The sequence below is a fragment of the Ambystoma mexicanum genome, chromosome 3q (assembly GCF_040938575.1).
Source record: "Ambystoma mexicanum isolate Mex_15411 chromosome 3q, UKY_AmexF1_1, whole genome shotgun sequence".
Lineage (NCBI taxonomy): Eukaryota > Metazoa > Chordata > Amphibia > Caudata > Ambystomatidae > Ambystoma > Ambystoma mexicanum.
Window position 1 is genome coordinate 1,077,739,073 of NC_090926.1, and position 27,371 is coordinate 1,077,766,443.

General features: G+C 47.0%; 1 protein-coding gene across 1 annotated transcript in view; it reads left to right on the top strand.

The window, feature by feature from the left end:
* SLC16A3 (solute carrier family 16 member 3) overlaps positions 1–27,371 on the top strand; it is a 162,780-nt gene that overhangs the window by 88,543 nt on the left and 46,866 nt on the right. The window contains exons 2-4 of the mRNA XM_069655329.1: positions 19,812–20,063; positions 21,290–21,433; positions 26,591–27,355. Coding sequence (XP_069511430.1) covers positions 19,841–20,063; positions 21,290–21,433; positions 26,591–27,355 — 1,132 coding nt within the window. The 5' untranslated portion in view covers positions 19,812–19,840. The remainder of the gene's footprint in view (positions 1–19,811; positions 20,064–21,289; positions 21,434–26,590; positions 27,356–27,371) is intronic.

A 27,371-nucleotide genomic window follows, 5' to 3' on the forward strand; every position in this document is an offset into this window, starting at 1 on the left:
CGTCTGCTCCGTGTGGAAATTCTAAAGCCACCAAAGCTATAATGCGGGCAAAGCAGTGCCCCTTTTCTTCAGCTAGAATCCCAGGAGGTGGCTGGGGAACGTTTGATTGGAGGGGCGTAGGCATGTCTCATTAATATGCAGTAGCAGCCGAGAGTGACGAGGGAGCCCGAACTGACCACGGGTGCGGTACCGGGGGCCAGCCCTGTGACAACATTTTTAAAATAATGGGTTAAAACTTTGCATTTTACATCACACTTTCTGTGAAAAATTGGGTAAAAAACCATACCGTTTTTTATATGGTACCACATGAACATATCCAATACATGGCAAGTTACCAACAGTACACAAGAGCGATTTCCAGCACATGTCCATTATGCCTTTTTCCCACAATATATGCCAGTGTTATTCCAGTGTATAGCAAATATTGTAATGCTGACTTTGCCCATACACGTCCATGCCAGCTGCACCATTATACGGCATCATTCCCACATGAGAAAATACTCATGTTAGCTTTGCCCATAATGCCAGTAAAACATGCCAGGACACTGTATGAAAACATCACTACTGGCTGCACTAATGTGGGCCAGTATTCCATGTAAAGCAGTAAAACATGCCATGCCATGCCACGGTAAGAAAACATACATGCTGACTACCCCTACGTAGTCCTCCATCCCCCACATTTAAAAACATTCAAGTTGGCTTTCTATTTCTATTTCAATCTTGTATAGCGCAAACTTTCACCAAAGGCATCATGGCGCTAAAAAGATGCAGACAGCGAAGCCAAAAGAAATGAAATGAACAAATACGTTTTAAGGCTGACCTTGATAGGATTGAAGCCACAGAAAAGACGCAGCCGCCACAGCGTTCCAAACGATAGCGAGGAAGAAAAGCGGATGAGGCAGAACGCAACGTGCGTGCAGGACACCAAGCTACTGTTCTCTTGGTAAGATAAGCAGCCTTTGCGGTCAGTAGTGGCGATGGATCATACAGAGTGATTTGAACTGAATTCGCGCCGCAAAACGGAGAGCCAATGCAGGTTCAGACGAGCTGAGATGCTGACTAACCAATAGGCAGACCTGTGACTAAGCAGCCGGCAGCATTTGCAGGTGATATAACAAATAGGCAGGCTGAGCCAACAGACTGGCATTGCAAAAGTCCAGGCTTTCATTAATAGCGGCAGCAACGACAGGAGCATGAAAGCTGGCACGAATGTAACAAAATATTTTCTCCGGCTGCTTTGATTTAAAAAAGCCTGCGCTACAGGTGGCAGGGATCTGGGCAACAAGTGAGAGTGAGGCCGAGATCTTGAAGCCAAGATTTTTTACTAGTTGGACTGGGACTGGACCCAAAGTAGATGGCCAGAATTCAAAGGTCCTTAGAGAGGAAGAAGAAGAAGGGCCGACCACTTGCATTTCAGTCTTTTCCTAGTTGAGTTAAGCCAATTTAGGGCCATCCCCTCAGCAGCAGGTCCAAGCCTGAAGAGCAGCTGGGTGTCGTCAGCATATAGATACAAATGGAAGCCATGGGAGTGAATAAGGCTAGCCAAAGGCGGAATATAGATATTAAAAAACCAACTGGGAGAGAGCCGAGCCCTGGGGGACCCCACAGCAAATGAGAACGGAAGACGATTTAAAAGGAAATAAGGAAACAGATTGAGAATGGGATGATAGAAAAGCCGGGGACCAATCAAGTACGGGGCCTGAGATTCTAACTTCCCACATCCTGACCAGGAGAGTGGCATAGTCGATGGTGTCGAAGGCGGCATAGAGATCCAGCACTATCAGGCCCGCCACACCACCCTGGTCACAGATAGTGGTCAGGTCATCAACCACCGACACTAAAACTGACTCTGTACCCATTAGGGGATGGAAGCCAAGTTGAAAAGGGTCTAAGATGTGTGAGGCTTCTAAAAACAACTTTCACTGAGGTGTAACCAAGGCCTCCAATAACTTCATAAGTAAAGGGAGGAGAGAAATAGGCTGATAGTTACAGAAACGAGAGGCAGCAAGCGAAGATTATTTTAAAAGCGGTATTACCAAAGCGCAGTTTAACGATTCTAGAGTCTGACCATAAGCAAGAGTAGAATGACTCGCCTCAGCAAGTATCCCATTAATATGACAGACTATAGGTTTAGAATAGGGTCCGCAGACGCAGCAGCTTTAAGACGCAGAGTGGCCTGTGCGACTTCCAGGCGATCAGTGCGCTGAAATGAATTGAAAGAAGGCAAAGGCAGCGGGGAGGGACCTAAAATGGCCGCCGGACGATCGGTGCAACCAATATTGGACCCAATGGTCTCAATTGTGTGGACAAAGAAATGGGACAGATTGCCTCACAGGGTCTGAGAAGCCAGTGCAGCCGGTGGGAGACTGGGGGAAATTAAATCTCGCACTGCCTGGAACAGATTCTGAGGACTGTTAGCCGCGACAAAATGGCTTCTGCATAATAGGAGAGTTTGGCAGCTTTTATAGCTTCATGATACGTAAATTGCTTTAAAAAAAATAATAAGTTGACCTTTAACAAGGGACCATAGTTAAAATGCCATTTGCGATCAGGTTGGCCTAATTTAGATCGAAGAATGGAAAGGTCAGGGACGAACCATGGAGCTGAAGGGCAAGAAGACTGGCGCATACGTTTCAAAGGCGCCAAGGTGCCAGCAGCTTCTGAGAAAGCTGGGATACGAAGAGTTTTTCAAAGCATGGCCTTTGCCCATGAAAGCAGTAAAACATGCCATGCCGCTGTAAGAAAACGTCCATACAGGTTGCTCCAATGATCCCCTGCCACAGCCGCATTCCCCCGCCGCTCGCGCACCCATTCATACCCATTCACACAAGCAGTCACTTAGCACAACATACACATATTGCTCTCATGCACACGCGCACCCACAGAGCATTTACACTGCAGTCTCGTTTACACGCTCACACGTTCACACTGCACTCTCATTCATAAGCGCACGTACACAGACACAAGCCCCCTGCATGCACGCACAGATATATACATACATATAATGCCTTGCATGCATGCACACACATTTTCTCACCTGACCCTCCAGTTCTGGAATCCCTGCAGCCTCCTGGGAATCATGCAGACAGGAACCAGGAAGCAGGTGGAGGCTCTTCCTAGTTCCTGGTATGAGCAATGAGACCAGGGCACTGGAAACCGCTCCTCCAGGGGACCTCAATGTGTGTGTGTGGGGGGGGGGGGGGCAGGAGCCACCCCTTCACACATTTGGGAATGCAGTTCCCCAGCCTGCTTGTCCAATGGGTCAAGCAAGGATGAGAAAGCAAAAGGCCCCCAGTTTTGCATGGCTCATTGAATATGCTAGCTGGGGAACTGGCAAATACGTTTCTGTATTTTGGATGACACTGTCCTTTATGGCTCCTCTTTCACATAAAACAATCCACCTTAACACTTAAGCAGAGCTCATATTTTGAGAGGAACTGGCTACCCTTAGGCTTCTCACAGTGTCTTCTGCAGCCATTACACTACTGCCCCTTAGCGGTGCATTGATGAAAACAAAGACAGCGTGAATAGCAAAGGGTTGGCGGCCCAGGGAGCCTGCTGCAAGAGGCCTTCTAACACTTGCAGACCCTTCCTGATGGGATGCGCAGAGGCAATAGCTAGGAGAAAGATCCCCACGCATGCAGGGCCGGCCTTAGGGCAGGGCAGCATGGGCGACCGCCCGGGGCGCCATGCCTCCCAGGACACCCTTAGCCCCCTGAATGTGGAGCATCATGCCCACCACCACTCCCCCTGTTGATCAGGGACGCGCGGTTTTGGGCTGTTAGGTGGAGCTTGCAACAACTATAAGCCAAAACTATAGCATTGATTATTTGCCCACCCATTGACAGCCCATGGTCATGTCAAACCCTATAGCCATTCCCTCCCAGTTCCCACCCAAAACACCACTTCATGGGAACTCTTTGAGCTCGCTTTAATCAAGCCTTACCATCAAACTTTGCACTCAAAGTGCCTCCCAGTATTATTTCAAAGCAGTGTCTTGAGAGTTAATTGGAGTTGTAAACGTGCTACTGGTCTAATAAAAATATCATAACCAGGTCGGTCCTCAACCACTCCATTTGTAAGCACTCTGCATGTCCTTCACTGAAGTCCTGTTAAAACCAGGTATTGGCAAAGCCAACAGTTTTGGCTTGTGTACTGGTATAAGGCATTTGTCAGGCACTGCTATTAGATGACCAGGTACTTGCCCACGTTTGCACCTGCTAACATCAATGGTCAGTTACTACCACTACGGCTGTGCCTGGCAAGAGCCTTTCTCATGCCTGCACAAAAGCATAAACTGTTTGCATTGCCAATGCTTGCTTTAGCTTGAGCTATTCGGTGGTGCTTGCCACTTATAATCTGAAACTATTGCATTAGAGTACAGATAGGGAGAAATGGCATATGTGGAGGGAAACAAAGCTTGTAGGTGTTTTTGCCTATTTATCCACCCATTAACTGCTGATGGCCATGCTAATTCCTATGGCAATTCCCACCCAGTTCCTGCCCACCCAAAACACCTCCTCGTAGAAACTCTTTGAGCTCGCTTTACTCAAGCCTTAGCATCGAACTTTGAACTTAAGCAGCAGGTCAGTGTTTTTTTGTTGCAATCTTCTGAGAGTTAATAACTTAATCGAAGCTGTTAATGCACAACTGGTGTAATCAAAATGTCTTAACCAGATCTGCCTTCATCCACTCCATTTATAAGCACTCTACGTGTCCTTTAATGAAGTCCTGTTAAAAACGAGCTTTGGCAAAGCCAACCATTTTGGCTTGTGCCTAAGCAGTAGGCATTTTCCAGACACAAGAAGCTGGACTCCAAATACTCATTCTTTAAAATTTACGGGACCTCAATACCAATCTCACTCTTTGTGAAGACACTTTGTGTGTACTTGGATGCAACACTATCACTATCACAGCTAGTTGCCCGATTGTCTCTTCTGCAGCCTAAATTAATCAATGCCTCCAGACCATTCCTCTCCCCCGACAGCTGCCTGACTATAGCCCGAGCGACGATAGGATCTAGACTCCGCTATTGTAATGCCCTCTTTGCAGGTACTACAGCTATTAATATTCAGAAAATGCAGGTTATTCAGCATAACGCACTCAGAGATGCAATGAACATCCCTAAAGCCGATCACATCACCACGGCAAGAAGAAAAGCCCACTGGCTCCCGACTCGTGAGCGGATCCTCTTCAAAGCACTCCCCATCACGCACAGACTCTTATCCAAAGATGCCCCACCTTATCTATACCAACAAAATCACCAAAACGTCCTCTTCCAGACCGGCCTGTGCCTACCGCATCGCCCAGCCCAAATGTAAACAGGCTAAAGCTGGAGGCTTGCCAGCAGCTGCTGCAAAACATTGGAATCTACTCCCGCCTACCCTGCGGGACCTTCAGTAAAGCGCTAAAGACACTGCTGCTCGCCTAACCTGGAACGCTTCGGCTTCCTCCGTGGGGATATGATGTCGGACATGTAATGAATGCTCTGTTTGTTATACTCTTCACTTGAGTAACTGGTCATGTAACAGCACCTTGATGCCTCAGGGCTTAGCGCGCTTTATCAATGTATAAATATATAAATAAACATGCTTAGGTACTCGCGCCATTTTGCAACTTCTACACTGATGAGCATTTAATACCACTACGGCAGTGCCTTTCCCGTGCCTACACAAAAGCACAAACTGTTGCCATTGCCAATGCTTTTTTTTTGTTTTTTTTAAAGTTACACCGTTCTATAGTCTTATTTTAACAAGCGACTGTAGCAGAATGGTTACTTTTAAAAAATAAAAGTACTTTGCACTTCGTATGAGTTGGACCTTATTGTGATAACCCTTTTAAAATGGCGGCCCGACGCTCAGGGCCACTAGGTGCGAGTGTGCGGAGGATCGGGTGCTTCCTCTCCTCTCTCGCGCTCAGCCTCCCTTCAGCAATTTCCAGGACCGGGCCGGACTGGCCTTGTCTTGGGTGTGTGGCCTGGTCTATGGCCACATGCTTCACTGGCAGCCGCAGCATGCAGAGCCTCCGAGCTCCTCTGAACGGACTGGGCTTGTCTTTGGCTTCACTGACAGCCGTGACCTCACTGGCTTCACTGATAGCTGCAGCCTGCAGATGGCCGGACCGGCCTTGTCTTGGCTGTGGCCTGGTCTCTGGCCCTAAGCTTCACTGACAGCCGCAGCCTGCACAGCCTCTGAGCTCCTCTGAACGAACTGGCCTTGTCTTGGGTGTGACCTCACTGGCTTAATTGACAGCCGCAGCCTGCAGAGCCTCCGAGCTCCTCTGAACGGACTGGCCTTGTCTTTGGCTTCACTGACAGCCGTGACCTCACTGGCTTCACTGACAGCTGCAGCCTGCAGATGGCCGGACCGGCATTGTCTTGGGTGTGGCCTGGTCGCTGGCCCTAAGCTTCACTGACAGCCGCAGCCTGCACAGCCTCCGAGCTCCTCGAAACGAACTGGCCTTGTCTTGGGTGTGACCTCACTGGCTTAATTGACAGCCGCAGCCTGCAGAGCCTCCGAGCTCCTCTGAACGGACTGGCCTTGTCTTTGGCGTCACTGACAGCCGTGACCTCACTGGCTTCACTGACAGCTGCAGCCTGCAGATGGCCGGACCGGCCTTGTCCTGGGTGTGGCCTGGTCTCTGGCCCTAAGCTTCACTGACAGCCGCAGCCTGCACAGCCTCCGAGCTCCTCTGAACGAACTGGCCTTGTCTTGGGTGTGACCTCACTGGCTTAACTGACAGCCGCAGCCTGCAGAGCCTCCGAGCTCCTCTGAACGGACTGGCCTTGTCTTTGGCTTCACTGACAGCCGTGACCTCACTGGCTTCACTGACAGCTGCAGCCTGCAGATGGCCGGACCGGCCTTGTCCTGGGTGTGGCCTGGTCTCTGGCCCTAAGCTTCACTGACAGCCGCAGCCTGCACAGCCTCCGAGCTCCTCTGAACGAACTGGCCTTGTCTTGGGTGTGACCTCACTGGCTTAACTGACAGCCGCAGCCTGCAGAGCCTCCGAGCTCCTCTGAACGGACTGGCCTTGTCTTTGGCTTCACTGACAGCCGTGACCTCACTGGCTTCACTGACAGCTGCAGCCTGCAGATGGCCGGACCGGCCTTGTCTTGGGTGTAGCCTGGTCTCTGGCCGCATGCGTAACTGACAGCCGCAGCCTGCACAGCCTCCGGGCTCCTGGGAACGGGCGGGCCTTGTGCTGCTGTGCCAGAGACGGCTTATCGGTGGCAGAGTACCAGCGGCCGTGCATGATACCCCCACGTCCTCCCCGGCTCCCCCTAATAGATAAACATGATCCTCTTCCTGCCCCCGCGGTTCGGTCAATGTGCAGATCTTTACACCGTTTTTTATTTTACTGTGAACTCGTTTAGCCTCATGCTGAGTGACTGCCTCGCACCTGGATTAATCGCTAATATTTTACAGCTGCATCTAATTTTGACTGTGTGTTGCCAGTGATGATGTGCACGATGTGAACCGCGGCGGTGGAAGTGGAGGAAAGGAACTAACGGTACTCTGGCTCAGGGACGGCGTCCGTGCCTTTCAACCTTTTCAAATGAAAGGGGCCTCGAGTTAGAGGGGGCACCCAGCAACTGTTGCCAATCAGCAGTCTTGTAACACAGCAATATATTCATTTCTCTATTTCAGTTCAAGGGCTTAAAATCTGAACTTTGCAGCGCTCGCTACAAGCTGTGTTTTCTCTCCCCACGGGATCCACAGAAGTGTTATCACCTCACTGCCTTCTAACACTGGTTCCTCCACATAAGCCACTTGCTTACAAAGGTGGCTTTATAGCTCTTCAGTGGGCATTTAGGGCCCCATTACACGGATGGTGGTATTAGCACATGGACCAAGGTGCTATTAGCACCTTGGTCCATGCCGGTAAAATACCGGCACCGCCTTGGTGGAAAGGGGAATTACCGCCCCATTCCAAGGTTGGCGGGGCGGTAATTCCCCCTTCCACCACTGCCCTTCCCCATTCCCATTTTTGCCCCATAGGGCATAATGGGAATGGGGAAGGTGCTAATTACGGCACCGCAATTTTGCGGTGCCGTAATTAGCACCAAGGTCCCTTAGCGGGTTGGTTTTTAACGCCTGCAAAAAGCAGACGTTAAAGCACCAACCCGCTAAGGGACCTCGTAGTAAGGCGGTAACGATTAACGGTCACTGTTACCATTAACGGTGACCGTTAACCATTACCGCCATCCGTGTAATGAGGCCCTTAGTGTTTAAGCTCCCTGCTATCTGACCATCTCGTGATAATGGGCGGGCGGCCATTAACCTCATCTTTATTGCCATTGTAATGTATGCCCCTCAAGGGTGCCTCAGACTGTTTTCGCACTAAGCAGGGGGGCCCCAACCATTATGTTGAAATGGGCCCCCACAGATCTTCAGCCCGGCCTGCTCTGGCTGCATCCAAAAAGGAGGGATTGGGGTGGCAGGGAGAGCGGCGGTAGAGGGGCAGGATGGGGTTTGATCCTTGGCTGGATATTTTCATTGGCCCTTGTTGCATCAGGGCCTGACTAGGCGATGCCTGGAATAATACAGAAAAGCCTGACAATGAATCTCAGCAGATCCACCCCCTCGCCCGGCCCCTCCACCCCCCTGCACTTCATGTTGCTGCACTTGCATGATCCGAATGTCACAAGGCCTAGTAGGACTCTTTCTTGTTGCTTTTATCCTCCTCCGTTCCCTTCCCCCTTGGTCTTGTAGTGCCTGGAAACACTTTTTTGCTGTATAGGCGCCATAGAAATCTTCACTAAATAAATAAAATTAAAAAAACACAATATCTTGATAAGCAGAAATATTTGATCCAACCATGTATGCAAATTAAACAAGAAAGTATTTGACATGCATATCTCTTTAGAAGATGGTTGCTAATGTTATCTGAGAGTCATCACTTAACTAAAACAAACAATTACAAACAGCTTAAACAGATTGTCATGAATCGAATTAGAACTGCATAGGGCTCTCTACGGGATCAGTAGGTAAGAAAGTCATTTTCCTACATGCAAAGCGCATAAAACGTGACGTCACTACAGCTCTGACAAGTGGCACTTTCATGCTCATTTTATAATATTAACGCCTCCTTTAAAAAAAATAAAATGCAATGTATAAATAACAGTAATTGAGCAAAACAGAAATGTGATACTTTGGGCAAGCACATACCCGTACTTTAAACTCAATGGGCCTCACTACTGGAATACCGTCCAACGGAATTACTATTGCTGGCACTTGGTCCGGCGGAATTACCGCCAGATTGCAAGTGGCGGTGTCTCAGTTAATCCCCATTTTTATAGAGTCAATTGGACTGTATGGGGGCATTTCTGGGGGAAATACTGCCGGTGTAAAGTGGGAGGATTTACCTCCCCACTGCAGAGCCAAACTCGTAGTATGGCGATGTGAGAAAAGTGGCTGTAATTCTGTCACTGCCAATTCTTTCCCTGCACCGCCATACTTGTAATGAGGCCCAATAGTTGCCAGTAAGCATCTGGCAGCAAGCCCTTCAAGTGAATAATGGGTTTGTGGAAAACCAAGGTTAAAGCCAGTGGTCGAAGTGAGCGGGAACAGTCGGGAGTGGTGCTACACTACTTTTATGTTTTACTCTTAACAGCTCCACTACTTTTTGCAACCATTTCCACCATTCCAGAACTGTTCTTTTTGAAGTTAAACACACTTCTCCCCTTTACCACTGGATAGCAGTTACAGCTAAGCTGAAATCTATTTCAACTCATTTGACTGCTAGCCTTGAAAAATGTGTTGCGCGTTGCTCCTTTCCTTCCTACTCTGTCCCCTGCCGGAGTCACAGTTCCACTACTTTTCGGCACACTTCTTTCACTGGTTAAAGAAAATTCCAAGAGTGTCCTAGGGTGTCCCTCATGACTTGGAGCCATCGGGCAACCCAAGTCCCTTGTGAGATGCCTCTCTGGATTGTCAACCCTTTGGTCCATAGCTCCCCGTTGAGTCACTCTCCTCTTGCCCGTTGCCTCTCTGGACCTAGGGTGCTCTGGTCCTCGCCCTTCCAGTCATTGGCTGCTCTGCTGAGTTGCTCTCCTCTGCTCCTTAGCTTCCTTGTGAATTGGTCCTTTTGTGCATCACTACTCTGGCCCTTGGCTCCCTTGGCAATAGAAATCACACACAATAATGTTTCTATTGTCTGTGTGCTGTTGCTGCCTACAGTGCTCGTTGGAACATTCTCCCGCTTGCAGGGGCGGAGGAGCCTTGCAATGACATTTCACAGATTGAGAGAAATAGGGTAACAATAAGCACTTCAAATCATTCTTTTTAAAATGTTATTATTGTTTTATTGTGTATATAGTTATAAACTTTAACACAAATCACATTATATATATATATATATATATATATATATATATATATATATATATACATTGATGATCTGTTTGTGATCTGGGATGGCAGCGATCAGGAATGGCTAGACTTTGTGAGGATATTAAATATTAACGAGCTCAACCTTCAATTCACAGAAAGTCATAGCAAGACAGACATAGTGTTCTTGGATATCGCAGTTTCAGTGGCCAATGGCGAACTTAGCAGCCTATATAGAAAGCCCACCAGCTCAAACATTCCATTACATGCAAAGAGCAGCCATCCCACAGCCTTAAAATGGAGCATTCCGTATGGGGAATTTATACGCATACGTAGAAACTGTTCTAATACCAACATCTTTGACAGCGAATGTGCCCTGATGGCTCAGAGATTCAAAAATCGAGGCTATCCAATCAAAGTACTGGAAAGAGCATTTTTAAAAGCTAGGGACATGGATCGTTCCCTGCTACTGGTTTCTAATTCAGTCCAAACGAAGATCACGGACAATGCAGACACACGTTTGATTCTGACTTTTGGTAACAGGGCCCAAAATATTCGCCAAGCAATACAAAAACATTGGCATGTTTTAAAACTAGATGAACATCTTGGCGAGTTACTGGCACCTAAAGCTAACATCACATTCCATAGATAGCCTTCATTTAAAGATACTCTTGTACCCAGCTTCATGAGTCCTCTAGTTAACCAATCAGGAGCCAGTTGGATGAACATCAAAAGACCGGGCTTCCAAAAATGTTCTAAATGTAAAGCATGTACCTATGCTGTTAACATCAGTTGTTATTTACATCCCATTTTAGGAGAGAACATTAAGATTGTGTCTAGAATTACTTGTGAAACTGAATATGTGGTTTATGTGTTAAACTGCCCATGCAACAAGTGGTATGTCGGTAGCACCAAAGGACAACTTAAATTAAGGGTACTACAGCACATCAGGGCAATCAAGAATGCTGATCCGACTTACTCTATGGCCCTTCATTTTAAGAATCAACATGGAGGCAAATTAGAGGGTTTTACCTTCTTTGGTATACATACTATCACCAAACCACTTAGAGGAGGCAATCGTGAATTAACATTATGCCAGTTAGAAACTAGATGTATTTTAGATCTAGAGACAAAAAAACCCAGGGGTCACAACCTTGATGAGGAACTATATACCTTCCTGGGCACATGAGGTTCTAGTAGATATTGTCTCAGATTTGCACTGACCAGGTCTCATAGGCTTGCTTTTTTCTTTCCAAGTATAGACTAGGGTACACAAATAATACGTGCCATGCCCTGAGCAATGAAATGCACAATGTGTCTCTGATTATCACATATTTATCATTTTCATACTTCTTAAATCTTTGATGATAATGGTGTTATTATATGTATATTTATATAATAACGGTCTGGGGCTCTGTTCTCACAGTTTTGGTGTGCTTTTAAACCATTGTTTTTAACATGTAACTGTATAGGTTTTGATACTTATTTTAAGTGGCTTTTACAACACAGAGACTTTTGGACTGGATTTTACCTGCTTTACTGTGTTAAATCGGTGATAATTCTATATGGACTGTACACCAAAGTTTTTTACAATACATTTGTAATACTTCCCTTCTTTTAAACATTAGGATGCATGTATATGGGTCAACTTCTTATTAATATGACGTATAGGTCATTTTATGAATTTGTATGTTTTATGCACTTAGCACTTTACAATCAAGCAATATTTGTACGCACTTAACACTTTATAAAAGGAAAACTTTTTCCGCACTAGTTTTCTTATAAAAAACAAATTAGTAGCCCATGCATTTACCTCAGACTCTGTGAGAAATATAAATTAATAGAGATATTCTTTACTTTATATAAATAGGATACTAAAATCCATATACTAAATTACTGACTACAGAGCCCTATATTCATAGGCGAGATACATGCATGGACGGAGAGCACTATGCACTTTATTCAATCGCTGCTATGTAAATATATATTTTTGCTGCTAAAATGCTATTTGCACATGAATCCAAAATCGTTATCTTTTGCATCTTTGCACAAACCCCAACAAATAGGTATTATTGCCTACATGCATTCCGTTTAAGTATTATCCTAGCCTGCTGTATGTTATACGCAATCACAGCATTTAACAATCAGGTATCATACATATAGCGAAGCACATCCATGCTTGAGCAGGTCAAAGGCACATGAGCCGATCTGCACCCTGTAAAGGCTACTACTGCCTTTGATTGTCACTAGGCAGCCAGGAGCAATATTTGATTACTTCCTCCTTTTATGCAATGTCAATGGATTATGGACACACACAAAAACGGAATTTGAGAAACAAATGGTTTCTTTGTGTAACTGCTTTATTTTAAGTGGCATTATTTTTTGCCCTTTCGGCATGGATTTTGAAATTATGAACGCATTTTAAATCATGTTAATACTTTCATCCATGTCGTATATGTTAGAGGAAGTTGTCTGTATTTTCCTATGAGTAACATATACCATCCAATTGTTCCAAGATGGCTGCCTTGCAAAACATGTTGAATTAGTGGCTTCTAGCAGGTAGACACTCTCTATGCGCAATCAGAGAGTTGTTAGGGGATAAATTGCAGTCCATCATCTGTGTTGTTTGTAAACCTACGTGATCAAGCGGTGTGCGTACCGCGAAACGTGTCGTTCTTTTTTGGTTCCCTTTCCTGATGCATTTATATTAATAAAGAAAACGTGCTGCCAGAGGATATTTTTCTCCTGTTGCAGCTGCTCTCTGGAGTGCATTCCACTCGCTGCCTTTCCTTTGAAAAGCTTAATCTCATATATATATATATATATATATATATATATATATATATATATATATATATATATATATATACTCATATATACTACGAGAAATACACAGAGCATTATAAAGTGTAATCACAGTTAATTAAAAAAAGGAAAATTCATCAATATACATAAAAGATCACATTAACTTTCAATTAATAAAATTAAATTCCTTATACAAATAAAAGAATACAAATTAATAACAGCAGACCAAGAAGAGAATAGAATAAAGATATGGAGTTATCGTCACTGTATCAGGCAAAGGATTACAGATCTACTACCAATTTGACTTCTTCCTCGAATTTCTACCTCCCACCCGAACCGATAGTACATCTCGACACACAACTCATTACCCTAAACAGCTCACTGGCCTACCACATATCCATCAAGAGAACTCTCCACACTCCTTAAGCACTGTTCTGACAGACACCACAGACAGACACCACAGACAACCATACAAACAATTGCATGAGCAAACTGGAGCACACATTAACCACTTTTCCAAATCGCTCATAAATTATCTAAACCATACATCCCAGAGAAAGCTTTATCGTTCAAGATCTGCACACATCAAGATTGTAACAAAGCAGTCCCTAGTGCACCTTCTACAGATTCTGAAGCGCTTAGAATCCGTGCCAATGGTAGGAGTTCTATAAAAGACTCAATGATATAGTATAAGGTGGCATAGAAAAGAATGGCACTCATTCTCCTTTGGGGCACAGCTCTGAAAGGCCCAAGCAACTTTAGTGACTGTCAGCAACAGGGAGGGAAACTAACGTTGATTCTGCCGGATTTCCCCTTGCATCTCGAATAGCTTGCGAGACTGAATCTGCATGGGACTGAGGAAGGGTCCAGTGCAACAATAATGCAACTTTAGTGACTGTCAGCAACAGGGAAGGAAACTAACGTTGGTTCTGCCGGATTTCCCCTTGCATCTCGAGTAGCTTGCGAGACTGAATCTGCATGGGACTGAGGAAGGGTCCAGTGCAACAATAATGCAACTTTAGTGACTGTCAGCAACAGGGAAGGAAAATAATGTTTGTTCTGTCAGAGTTCCCCTCGCAACACAAATAGCTTGCGAGACGGACTCTGCATGGGACTGAGGAAGGGTCCAGTGCAACAATAATGCAACTTTAGTGACTGTCAGCAACAGGGAAGGAAACTAATGTTGGTTCCGCCGGAGTTCCCCTCACAACACAAATAGCTTGCGAGACCGAATCTGCCTGGGACTGAGGAAGAGACCCACTGTAGCAATAATGCAGCTTTGGGAGATGGTTTTTTGGGCCACCACACAGAGTAGCATGAGGGCACACCATGTTATCCCTAACATCGTAAATCCTCCCCATTGTAAGGGTGTTTTTTTAGTTTGGCCTATTAGGTGGCAGAGCCAGCTATAAGCCACTGCCCATGGCCATGCCATTCTTTACGGCCATTCCCACCCAGTTCCTACCCCTCCCTGACCAAAGCACCATCTCATGGGAACTCTTTGAGCTTGCTTTAGTCAAGACTTACCATCACACTTTGGGCTCCAAGTGCCTGCCACTGTTTTTTCAAAGCAGTCTTCTCTGAGTTAATAATGTAAACGTCCCACTGGTGTAATACAAATGTCTCACCCAGGTTTGACTTTAGCCACTTGATTTATAAACACTTCACTGAACATCTGTAAAAAACAAGCATTGACAGAGCCAGTTTTGGCTTGTGTATAAGTATTAGGAATTTGCAGGGCAATGCTATTAGATGCCCAGGTGTTCCCACCATTTTGCACCTGCTACAATCAAAGACCAGTTAATAGCACTACGGCTGTGCATGGCAAGTGCCTTTCCCATGCCTATACAAAATCCTAAACTGTCGGCATGGCCAATGCTTGTTTCAAATAGTGTTAATGTAATCACTTATAAAAGGACTCCCATGTGTGCATTTAATTTAGAGTGAGATGACATTATTCCCCCTGGATCACCCGCTTTGGTTGAACTGTGAAGCAGGGATTTTAACCACCTCCGCACTTGACCACATACTTTGGACCATCCAAGGTTTACAATGATACTGTCTTGAAAGCCATATTAAAAGATTGTGCTGTGAGAGACAAATAACTTAGCAATATGCACATGAAACAATGGTAACTATTTTTGTATATGGAGTCAGTTTAGCTAAGATTGAGGCTTCTTCAAACAGCGTACACTGTAAAGTTGTTCACTTCTGCAGACTTGCAATTTTGGCAGCCGAGCCGCAGACCCCTACCACGCAGCACGCAACAACCTTTTTTCAACGAAGTCCACAGTTCCACTACTGTTTGTTTTTCCCTTCAACCACTGGTTGGGCATCCTAGGAAACGAGAAGGCCCTCTAACCAGATACCAAGGTCCCAGCAAGATTGCGTCACTCTTTGGAGAACTCAGCTGGAGTGTGTGTAGGACTACCCACTCGCTCACTTCATTCAAGGAGGACGGCAAGCCTAGAAGAACATCTTTGGGGTCAGAAACGTTAAGATACACCTCAGCATTGTCTGAGTATGAAAGATGCTTAAGTCCAAATTTTATGGATGTTGGATGTAAACATAAAAAAAAAGAGGGGCCATGGGAGAGGAGCCCCGTGGGACGACAGAGTGCTTGGGTGAGAGGTCTGAAAGGAAAGAAGCTAATTTGAACATCTGTGATCTATGAGACAGAATGGAGCGAGAACACCTATGTCTGGCAAACTGACCGATGTCCTGAAACGCGGCAAGAGAATCTCATGGATAATAGTAATTGGTTATTTATAACGAACGTAATACCAAGATGTTTCTAAGCGCGGATCCAGAAATCGAACCTGTGTTGCTCCGCGCTGTCTTGCTTCCAAGACGAACGCGTCGCCCCCGAGCTATCCTCCCAAAACAACTGTGCCAAACCCTACCGAGAGGTGCAACATCACCAGCAGTGACAAGTGGCCCTTATCAGTGTTCACCAAACCGTCCTCCCGTACCATTGTTACAGTGAAGTCGGTGCCAAGTTTCAGGCAACATCCTGAAAGCAGCGTTTCTAGAAACTTGGAATTTTCCACAGAGTTTTGCAGCTGCATGGTAACTTTCTTTGTGGGGATTTTGGACATCCTGGGGAGTCCAAAAATACAGTGTTACAGTTTTCAGAGGCGCTTGATTGAATGAATGTTTTCTTTTAAAAGAGGTGAAACTGATTTCCTGTTTAAAAGAGCGGGTACCGCTCCCTGGGAAAAGGTCAGGTGTAGCAGAAACCGCCAACCCGTTGGCAAGCAGGCAGGCCACTAGAGCAGGCAAGACATCTTCTATCTTAGCAGGAGGATTCAGAGCCCGCTCAATGGGCAACTGCTTCAAAATGTACACTCTGAAGATAAAAGGCGAAGTCGGTAGGACGAGTCACCATCAAAAGGGGTGGGGCAAGCTTTTTGGTAGATATATCATATTGGATAGCTAAAACCTTTGACATAAAAGATTCAAAATCCACGAAAATCAATTGAGCTGCACACACACTGAGTGCACACACGCACTACTTACTACTCTACTTTCTCCACTGACCTGCACTACGGTCCCCGAGGGCGTTCAGCCCACAGCGCATTGAGATCAAACCAATGGTGAAAGGTGCTGCACAAATGCCCCATAACATAACAACTTAATAGAGTTTGCTTAATATAATCATGCCGTGAAATGGAGAAAATAGAGTTTTACCTGAACACAGTTCCCAAATTGATAATTGAAGCAAGATTGAGTTACCTTGATTCTCAAGGCCTTAATGACCAACCCTTTTATTTGCTCCATTTTCTTTCTCTGGTTCAATGCCTCATGGAAAAACGTGACAACTACATATGGAGCAAATCCTGGCTGCCCTTTTCTTTCATCATAACAAAGGGAGAACGTTCTTGCCCCCATTGGTGCCCCAGTGCAAACATCTTATGAATTGAGGCAAACCATGTTTTGGAATTGGTTTATAATTTTATATTGTCAGCTTTATTTGTATTTATAAATGTTGTTCTTAATTATGTTATCAAAAATTGTAAAGTTGATTAATCAGCTATAACAATAAAAAAAGAAATAAAAAAAAGAACGTGTCAAGCAGTAACAACAGCGCACGGTGCATTCGCGGTATAGCGTGCACTAGGACTGGCTATGATGCAGCTGGCAGTGGTAGCGTGCCCAATCGCAGGGAAAGAAGCAAGTAGGCACGCTGTAATTACACTCTCACATTTGGAGGCCGCTGAATTGAATATGGTAACATTTTGAAACACTAAGCACGTTTACGGTTACTGCCGCTCGGTCCAGCGGGATTCCGAGTGGGATAACGGAGGGGTTAGTCCCCATTTTTGGAGTCCATAGGGCTCCATGGGGATTCGGTCGGATTTACTCTGAGAGATAATTCAGATGCAGCAAACCTGGTACATTTGGGAGGTAAAGAGGAGAATTAACCTCCAGCGATAGGCTGGAGGTAATTTCTTTTTTCTTTTCTTTTTATAAAGTTGGAATCTTTTTTATTTGAATAAGAAAGCATACAAGGCATATAACCAATACAGCAGATATTGTAAGGCACAATTATGATTAAAAAAACTTCTACAATTAGGAATAAAAGTTCAACTAATTGAAAGCGGCGTATAAACATGAGGACTACATATCTAGGTTGGAGGTAAATTCAAAAGGGAAGAATTTACCTCCGGCTCTGTGCTGAGGGCAAATCCTCTACGTCACCTTAAAAGTCAGCCTGCTTCAGAGCGGTACAACCGGCAGAAGTTCCATTACCTCCAACAAAAGTGGCATTAACGAAATTACCACCAAAAATTCAATGCATGGCCGAACTTGTCATGATCCCCAAATGCTGGAAAAATATTGTGCACAGGAATTATTTGCAGAGTGTTTGACTGAACGCCCTACAATATTTGTAATGGTTTTAGGACGTTGATAACCACAACTTTTAGAAGTGATTTAATTATTTTTGGCAGCATTTCAAGCATTTGTTGTTATTAAAAACCCTAAAATGTGCTCACTAAGATTCACTCGCGGGCTAGTCTGCAAGGTCTGGAGTGGTGCTGTTGCACTTCCAAGGAAACTGGAGCTCATCTCTGTTCCGTTCCACTACACTTCAAGATGGCGCTGTGAGGAATGCATCCTCGCTTCCATATGAGGCAGAGACCAACACCTAATGACAAGGCAATGACCAACCCTAGAAGGAACGGGCAACAGCAGTGACAGCCCAGTGTCTCCGCACTGGATGCCAGGGTCGGACTGGGGCATGCCATTGTGTCGGGCACCAATGAAAAAGTGGCCCACAGTTGCAAACAGCAATTCATTCATTTTGTGACAGACTGTTTGAGTAGTACCCAAGGGGGAGGTTTTTGATTACATTTGCTGCAATTTATGCATTTTCATGAATATTTATTCAGTAACACTTGTCAAAACTACTAGCACGATGGTGAAGTAACTCATCAAACTGGCTCACATGTGCCAAAAACGTGCCCCACTTTAACCAAAAACAACAGGCCCACAGTACTGTTTTGCATTCGGGCATTGTCCTATAGGCCAGTCCGAGCCTGACTGGATGTGTAGTAGAGTGACAGGAGGTTGGGAATGTATGGGGCAGGGTCATATAGTGACTGAGGCAGCTTGGAACAAGAGTGAGGCAGGGTGACCAGTGAGTGAGGCAGTCTAGCTAGTGCGTGTAGCAGGGTGACTAGTGAGCGAGGCAGTCTAGCTAGTGCGTGTAGCAGGGTGACCTGTGAGCGAGGCAGTCTAGCTAGTGTGTGTAGCAGGGTGACCAGTGAGCGAGGCAGTCTAGCTAGTGCGTGTAGCAGGGTGACCAGTGAGCGAGGCAGTCTAGATAGTGCGTGTAGCAGGTTGACCAGTGAGTGAGGCAGTCTAGCTAGTGCGTGTAGCAGGGTGGCCCTTTGAGAGAGGTTGGGTAACCATTGAGTGAAGCATTTTGGCTGATATATATATATATATATATATATGGCAGGGTGGCAGCCAGTAACGCAGGCTGACCAGTGAGCGAGGCAGTGAGGTCACCGACCAAGGCAGGGTTGCCAGTACATGATGGCCAGTGAATGAGGCAAGGTGGCCAGCGAGTAAGGCAAACTAATCAGTGAGTGAGGCAAGGTGGCCAGCGAGTAAGGCAAACTAATCAGTGAATGAGGCTGGGTGCAAAGTGAGTGAGGTAGGCTGCCTGAAAAAAGAGGTAGGTTGGCTAGTGACTTAGGTAGGCAAACCGGTTAATGAGGCTGGGTGCAAAGTGAGGCAGGCTGAGATAAAAGAGTAGGTTGATTAGTGACTGAGGTAGGCAGACCAGTGAATGCAATGTTTGTATTAGTCATTTTGTTTTCATATTATTCTAATTTTGCATTGACCCTATATTGTATATGTTTTTGTGAAGCGCTCTGATGCTCATGTTAGCCATGTTTGCGCTATGGAAAATGTTTTAATAAATTCAAAGCAAGGCAGGGCTTATCAGACTTTTCATGAGAGATGAATTGCCCTGTGGTGCAGTGGTTGGAGGCATGGGGGGGGCGGTTTGGTGCATTTGGATATGATTGCCTTGGACAACAAACACTCCAGGACTGGCCTCAGAATCCATTTACCCGCCTGCTGCATACAGCGCTTTTTGCTCTTGCCCATGTAAGCAGCATTGCCATTTTTCCCGTAACATGGGCGCTCTCCTTGTCTCTCTTTCAGTAAAGCGGTAAAGCGAAGCCGGAGCTGCCATGGGCGCAGTGGTGGTGGACGACGGCCCCCCGGGCGTGAAAGCCCCCGACGGCGGCTGGGCCTGGGCTGTGCTCTTCGGAGGGTTCGTCATCACGGGATTCTCGTACGCCTTCCCCAAGGCTGTCAGCGTCTTCTTCAAGGAGCTGATCCGCGAGTTCGGCGTGGGCTACAGCGACACCGCCTGGATCTCCTCCATCCTGCTGGCCATGCTGTATGGAACAGGTCAGCAGCCTTCCCAGGAGGGCAAGCAAACCCATTGGCGGGCGGAGAGGGGCGTGACAGGAAGTGGAGGGGGATACACCTTGCAGTGAGAACCCCCCAGATGCTAGGCTGGCTTCTGAAAATGCAGGCTGCCCCTGTGCCTGGGGCTAGCGCTTAACCACAGAGCAGTCCACCCAGAAAGGCACATTTTGCTCAACTGACAAGCACTGAGAGCATAAAAAGCCTGCACAAGGACTCACCGTAGGACAACAGGGACACCCAGGGCTTTGAGTGGGCTGGGGCCAGACGGGCCAGGCCCCGCATTCTCTAGAAAGGGCTCGGCCCACCCCGACTAGCCCCAGCTAGCCGATACCTCAGGCAGCCCGTGTAGAGGGTGCCTGAGGATGTCAGCACTTTTCTTTTTTCTAAACCGAAGTACTGACACCTGCAAGGAGCAGGTCTGATTGTGCAGTGCGGACTGCCCGATGTCCATGCACTCGAAACAGGAGGAGGGCTGGACAGCCAAACTCTCCTTTTTCCCCGATTAACTAGTCATACCCAGCATGAAGCTTGGGTTTGACTAGTTGCTCCGAAACAAAAGGAGAGACTGGGCCCTCCAGCCCTCCTTCTGTTTCGAGTACGGAGACACCAGCAGCAGGCAGCCCTTTCATTCAAGGAGCCCGCTTTAAGCACTGCCTGCTGCGTGCGAGCTGTGGCACCCAGCCCCTTCTTTTGTTTAAAAGGAGGGTCTGGGCGCATCAAAGGTAATAATGCCAGTGTGCCCCAGCTCCACCTCTTTTACCATCCGACCCCAATTGAGGAGGGGGCTCTCGTTAGGGGCCGTGTCCTTAGGCAACACCCCCTAACCAGAGCCCCCCCCTCGATTTCACTCGGTGGAACAACCATAGCATGTGGTTGGACAATCAGGCAGGATGGAATGAGGGAAGCAATAGCTACTCACACGCAGTGTTTTCGGGGGCTAGTCATGAACTCATTGCTGATTATTGCATTATGTTTTATTTTTATACAAAGTTGCAGAATAACATTCTGGAGAACGCTACATTTTCCTCCCTAAAAAACCTACATTCAGTCGCTCAGGAATGTACACAAAGTTGCAACGAAATCCTTAAGATTGTGTATGGACATCGAATGCGCTGTAGCTCCACGTGCTGAGCTGCCGCATGTGGAAGAGTGGACCCTACTGCCATTTTAAAATGTGAACCCGCTCTTCTGTCCCTCTCCTGAAGGCCCCCTCTGCAGCGTGTGCGTGAATCGATTTGGATGTAGACCCGTCATGATGGTCGGTGGGCTTTTCGCATCCTTGGGAATGGTCCTGGCGTCCTTCTGCACGAGTATCCTTCAACTCTACCTGTGTGTTGGCGTAATTACAGGTAAGAAACATGGGAAAAACCAATCCTGGCCTATAGGCAACGCTCTCAGGATGTCTGGCATATGTTAGAAGCATCGGAAGGTAGAGTTGGAAGGGGACCCGGGCTCATCATGTGTCATAGGATGGTAGAGTTGGAAGGGTCCCTGGGGTCATCATGTGTCATAGGATGGTAGAGTTGGAAGGGGCCCTGGGGTCATCATGTGTCATAGGCTGGTAGAGTTGGAAGGGGCCCTGGGGTCATCATCTGTCAAAAGATGGTAGAGTTGGAAGGGGCCCTGGGGTCATCATCTGTCAAAAGATGGTAGAGTTGGAAGGGGACCCGGGCTCATCATGTGTCATAGGAAGGTAGAGTTGGAAGGGGCCCTGGTGTCATCATGTGTCATAGGATGGTAGAGTTGGTACGGGCTCTGGTGTCATCATGTGCCATAGGATGGTAGAGTTGGAAGGGGACCCAGGGTCATCATGTGTCATATGATAGTAGAGTTGGAAGGGGCCCTGGTGTCATCATGTGTCATAGGATGGTAGAGTTGGAAGGGGCCCTGGGGGTCATCATGTGTCATAGGATGGTAGAGTTGGAAGGGCCCTGGGGTCATCATGTGTCATAGGATGGTAGAGTTGGAAGGGGCCCTGGTGTCATCATGTGTCATAGGATGGTAGAGTTGGAAGGGGCCCTGGGGTCATCATGTGTCATAGGATGGTAGAGTTGGAAGGGGACCCAGGGTCATTATGTATCATAGGATGGTAGAGTTGGAAGGGGCCCAGGGGTCATCATCTGTCAAAAGATGGTAGAGGTGGAAGGGCCCTGGGGTCATCATGTGTCATAGGATGTTAGAGTACGAAAGGGACCCAGGGTCATTATGTATCATAGGATGGTGGGTCATTATGTATCATAGGATGGTAGAGTTAAAAAGGGCCATGGGGCCATCAGGTGTCATAGGATGGCAGAGTTGGAAGGGGCCCTGGGGTCATCATGTGTCATAGGATGGTAGAGTTGGAAGGGGCCCTGGGGTCATCATGTGTCATAGGATGGTAGAGTTGGAAGGGGACCCAGGGTCATTATGTATCATAGGATGATAGAGTTGGAAGGGGCCCTGGCGTCATCATGTGTCATAGGATGGTAGAGTTGGAAGGGGCCCTGGGGTCATCATGTGTAATAGGATGGTAGAGTTGGAAGGGGACCCAGGGTCATTATGTATCATAGGATGGTAGAGTTAAAAAGGGCCATGGGGCCATCAGGTGCCATAGGATGGCAGAGTTGGAAAGGGCCCTGGTGTCATCATGTGTCATAGGATGGTAGAGTTGGAAGGGCCCTGGGGTCATCATGTATCATTTGATGGTAGAGTTGGAAGGGGCCCTGGGGTCATCATGTGTCATAGGATGGCAGAGTTGGAAGGGGCCCTGGTGTCATCATGTGTCATAGGATGGTAGAGTTGGAAGGGCCCTGGGGCCATCATGTGTCATTTGATGGTAGAGTTGGAAGGGGCCCTGGGGTCATCATGTGTCATAGGATGGTAGAGTTGGAAGGGGCCCTGGGGTCATCATGTGCCATAGGATGGTAGAGCTGGGAGGGGCCCTGGGGTCATCATTTGTCATTTGATGGTAGAGCTGTAAGGGGCCCTGGGGTCATCATGTGTCATAGGATGGTAGAGCTGGGAGGGGCCGTGGGGTCATCATGTGTCATTTGATGGCAGAGTTGGAAGGGGCCCTGGTGTCATCTTGTGTCATAGGATGGTAGAATTGGAAGTGCCCTTGGGTCATCATGTGTCATTTGATGGCAGAGTTGGAAGGGGCCCTGGTGTCATCATGTGTCATAGGATGGTAGAGCTGGAAGGGGCCCTGGGGTCATCATGTGGCATAGGATGGTAGAGCTGGAAGGGGTCATCATGTGGCATAGGATGGTAGAGCTGGAAGGGGTCATCATCTGTCAAAGGATGGTAGAGCTGTTTGTACCACAAGATCCTCATATAGGGATAAATGATACTCATTCAGTACATACCAAGATTTTTTTAATAAATCAGGAGTTACCACCATCCAGGCCCTGCACTCAATTTTCAAGACTACCTCAACCAACTCATGTCTGCCAACCTTAAGCCATCAACCCAACTCATCACTTTTGGAGACTTTAACCTCAGCTTCGGAGACCCATCCTACACTGAGGCTGCCACACCAGCTAAATCCATATCAGCCTTATGCTGCACCCAACGCATGCTCCAGCCCACGCATATCCATGGTCAGACGCTCGACTGGATATTGGACCACGGTTGCAACATACCCCTGCTCTCCAACACTCCATGCCCCTGGTCTGACCACCATATCATTACCTACATTATTCCCATCCTGAGTAGCAAACGTAACCCGGACAAGACGTTAGCCGCGACTCCCCACCCACCCATTTGGCTCCCAGCACTCATAAACTCACCAGGTCAACCACCTGTTGCCTACTGTACAGTAGGTAGATACACTGGTTGACCACTACAACACCATCCATCCAACGCTACCAACGCCTTGGCTCCTCTCAAAGCCTGCAAGGCAACACCAAACAAACACCAGAACTCCTGGTACACTTCAGATCTCCATGCCCTACGCACACTGAAAAGAGCAACTGAAGCTGCCTGGCTGAAAATGCCTGGCACAACAAGCAAAGCCTGGCTTACTGAGGCTGTAACGAATTACAAAGGAAGCATCCACACTGCCAAAGCTGCTAGATATAGCAATATAATTCTACTTGACTTACCAGCAGCTTTCGACTTGGTTGACCACACCACCCTTTGCCATCACCTCACCAATTCAGCACACTTCTCCCCTGAAGCCACTAAATGGATTGCATCTTTCCTGTCCAACAGGACTTCAAGAGTCTTTGCCGGTGACACATCAGCAACCCCACCACCATCAATTGCAGTGTACCCCAAGGCTCTGCGTCTCTCCTACCTTGCATAATATTTATACTAAGCCCCTCTTTGACCTCCTAGACTCCCTCTGCAACCTCTTACATAAACTGTGCCGACGATACCCAAATCCTCATCCCCCCTATCTGACAACCCCTCCCAAGACACATCAACGGTAAATGCCATTTATGAGACTGTACGAACATGAATGGCAATGCTTAGTCTCAGTTTGAACGACAAAAAAACAGAACTTTTGATCATTGGCTCCCCAGCACACCTCGCCAAGCTTGACAACTCCTTCAACTCCTTCACCATTGATGGCCACAACATCCCCGTTGTACCTGCTGTAATAACTCTGGGGGTCTACCTTGATGCCTCCTTCAATATATCGTGGCACGTGAATCACTTTGCATCTACTTCTGCCTACGCCACTAAGCTGATCAACGCCTGCAAACCGTTCCTGTCCTCTGATAACCGCACCAACATGATATGATATGATGAGTCATTTATAACGCACCTGTACACAAGTGTTTCTCACCCGAGCACTCGTTGGGTCTAAATTGAATTACTGTAACTCCCTACTCTGTGACACTTCAGAGAAAAACTTGAATACATTGCAAGTGGTCCAAAACATTGCCATTCGAGCAGTCACCGACTTGTGCAAACACGACCACGTATCTGAAACAAGGAGATCTCTCCACTGGCTCCCAGTTAGGGAAAGAATAACATTTAAAATTCTATCACCCACCAATTCTTAGCCAACATGAACCAAACAACCTCATACACAAGACAAGCCCCCACAAGACTACAGCACTTTGGCCTCATCACGACTTGGGCGGTAACGCTGGCGCTATCTGCCCTACCGCCGAACTCCTGGAGCGCCGGATCACGAGTTCGGCGGTAATGTTAATCCCCATTCCCCATTGAGCCCATTCGAAATCCGCCGGCGGTATGAGCGCGAATTTTCGGTGGATTTCCCCACAGCTTGGAGCTGGGGCGAAATCCGCCGAAGTCCTGATTTGGCGGACCCTTAAATCCGGCGGTAATAGCGCTACCGCCGGATTTAAGGGTTACCGCCAAAGTCGTGATGAGGCCCTTGTCTACAAACATCGCCTGGAAACTCTGAGAGATAACCGCAAAAGAGCAGGAGTAGCTAGTTTCCCAATCCGGCCTGCGACCCTTTGGAAAAATCTCCCTCTGCACTTATTATATAACATGATATGGCATTGATAGCGCGCCTGTACACACGTGTTTCTAGGCGCAAACCCTCCTACGGGCGGATCTCTCCTGCCAGACTTTCAGAAAGAAACTGAAAAGCCACCTTTTCAACTGATTACCACTGTACTATTGACCTTTGCCTTGACCCTGTAACTAGCGCCTAGATGCCCCCGGGCTATGTGCGCTGCTATAAATATATAAATAAATAATCCGTATAGGCGCAGATTCATCTTGTGAATCGGGAATTATCAGTACATCTCTAGATTTGCCATAAAAATCAGAAATGTTCCGTACAAGCCCAGATTTTCCCTTTAAACCAGGAATAATTGCTATATTTCCACTATAACCCTATATTTTTTAGAATTAATGTCATGAATCGCCACCATCATCAGTAGAGGGCTGAGAATGCAGGCCCTGAGTGCCCATCTGAAATCAATAGTTAAGGTAACATATACAATTACTAAGCCTTACAGACATTAACAGTAATATTTTAAAATAGGCACAATTCAAACAGGAGTGTAATTTTGATTGGCCTCAAAAATAGCATGCAGGCCACCATACACAAGCAGTCACCTCCGTGTCTTCTGGACTTGGTTAGACAGATGCTGTAATTGTGATATGAAGATCCAGGCGGACCCCGTCAAAGTGAATTGTAAAATGCATCCTGCCATGTCTGTGTGTGGCAGACAGCTTTTATGTATTGGAATAAGCTTACTTTGTTGCAGTTTCAGAAAATATTCACATAGGAACCCAAAGCATCTCTGCCCACATCAAAATAGCATGCGGGCAGAGATACTCTCGAGATAGTGAGGCGCGGCGGATGGGAGGGTATTGGGAAATTACGATGAAATTGAGTGAGAGTTGTAATCAATGAGGATCTAGGACAGAGATGTGAAGAACTTTGAGACATCATGTGAGCTGAAGTGGGAGAGAGCACTCTTTAAATACCTTGAAGCAGGGAGGTGGGAGGAGAGTCAAGGGCAGTTTGGTTGACTTATGCTGTTTGATTGCAATGAATATTGGTTCAGATACTTAACATATCTATTTTGTTCTAGGCCTAGGGCTGGCACTCAACTTCCAGCCCTCACTGATCATGCTGAATCGATACTTTGACAAGCGTCGGCCCTTAGCTAACGGGCTTGCCGCCGCAGGAAGCCCAGTGTTCCTCTGCACCCTGTCTCCACTGGGTCAAGTGCTCCAATTTCACTATGGCTGGAGGGGTGGTTTTCTTATTCTTGGGGGGCTGCTTCTCAACTGCTGTGCCTGTGGAGCACTGATGAGGCCTCTGGAACCTCCAAAGACATCCGAGGTTGCAAAAGTAACCGAAAAGAAGGCTCCCAAGAAACTTCTCGACTTCAGCGTCTTCAAAGACCGGGGCTTTGTCATCTACACCATTGCAGCCTCCATCATGGTGCTCGGCCTCTTTGTGCCGCCTGTGTTCGTTGTTAGCTCAGCTAAGGATATGGGCGTGGAAGACACGAAAGCTGCCTTCTTGCTCTCCATCCTTGGGTTTGTGGACATCTTTGCCCGGCCAACTTGCGGAGTCATCGCTGGCCTGCAATGGGTGCGTCCCCGCTGCGTCTACCTCTTCAGCTTTGCAATGCTGTTCAATGGCTTCACAGACCTCATGAGCTCCATGGCTGACTCGTACGGCGGGCTGGTGGCTTTCTGCATCTTCTTTGGCATCTCCTACGGGATGGTGGGGGCGCTGCAATTCGAGGTCCTGATGGCCATTGTTGGAACAAAGAGGTTCTCCAGTGCCATCGGGTTGGTGCTTCTGGCAGAAGCGTGTGCAGTGCTGGTTGGTCCCCCTTCAGCAGGTAAACGTTCAACACA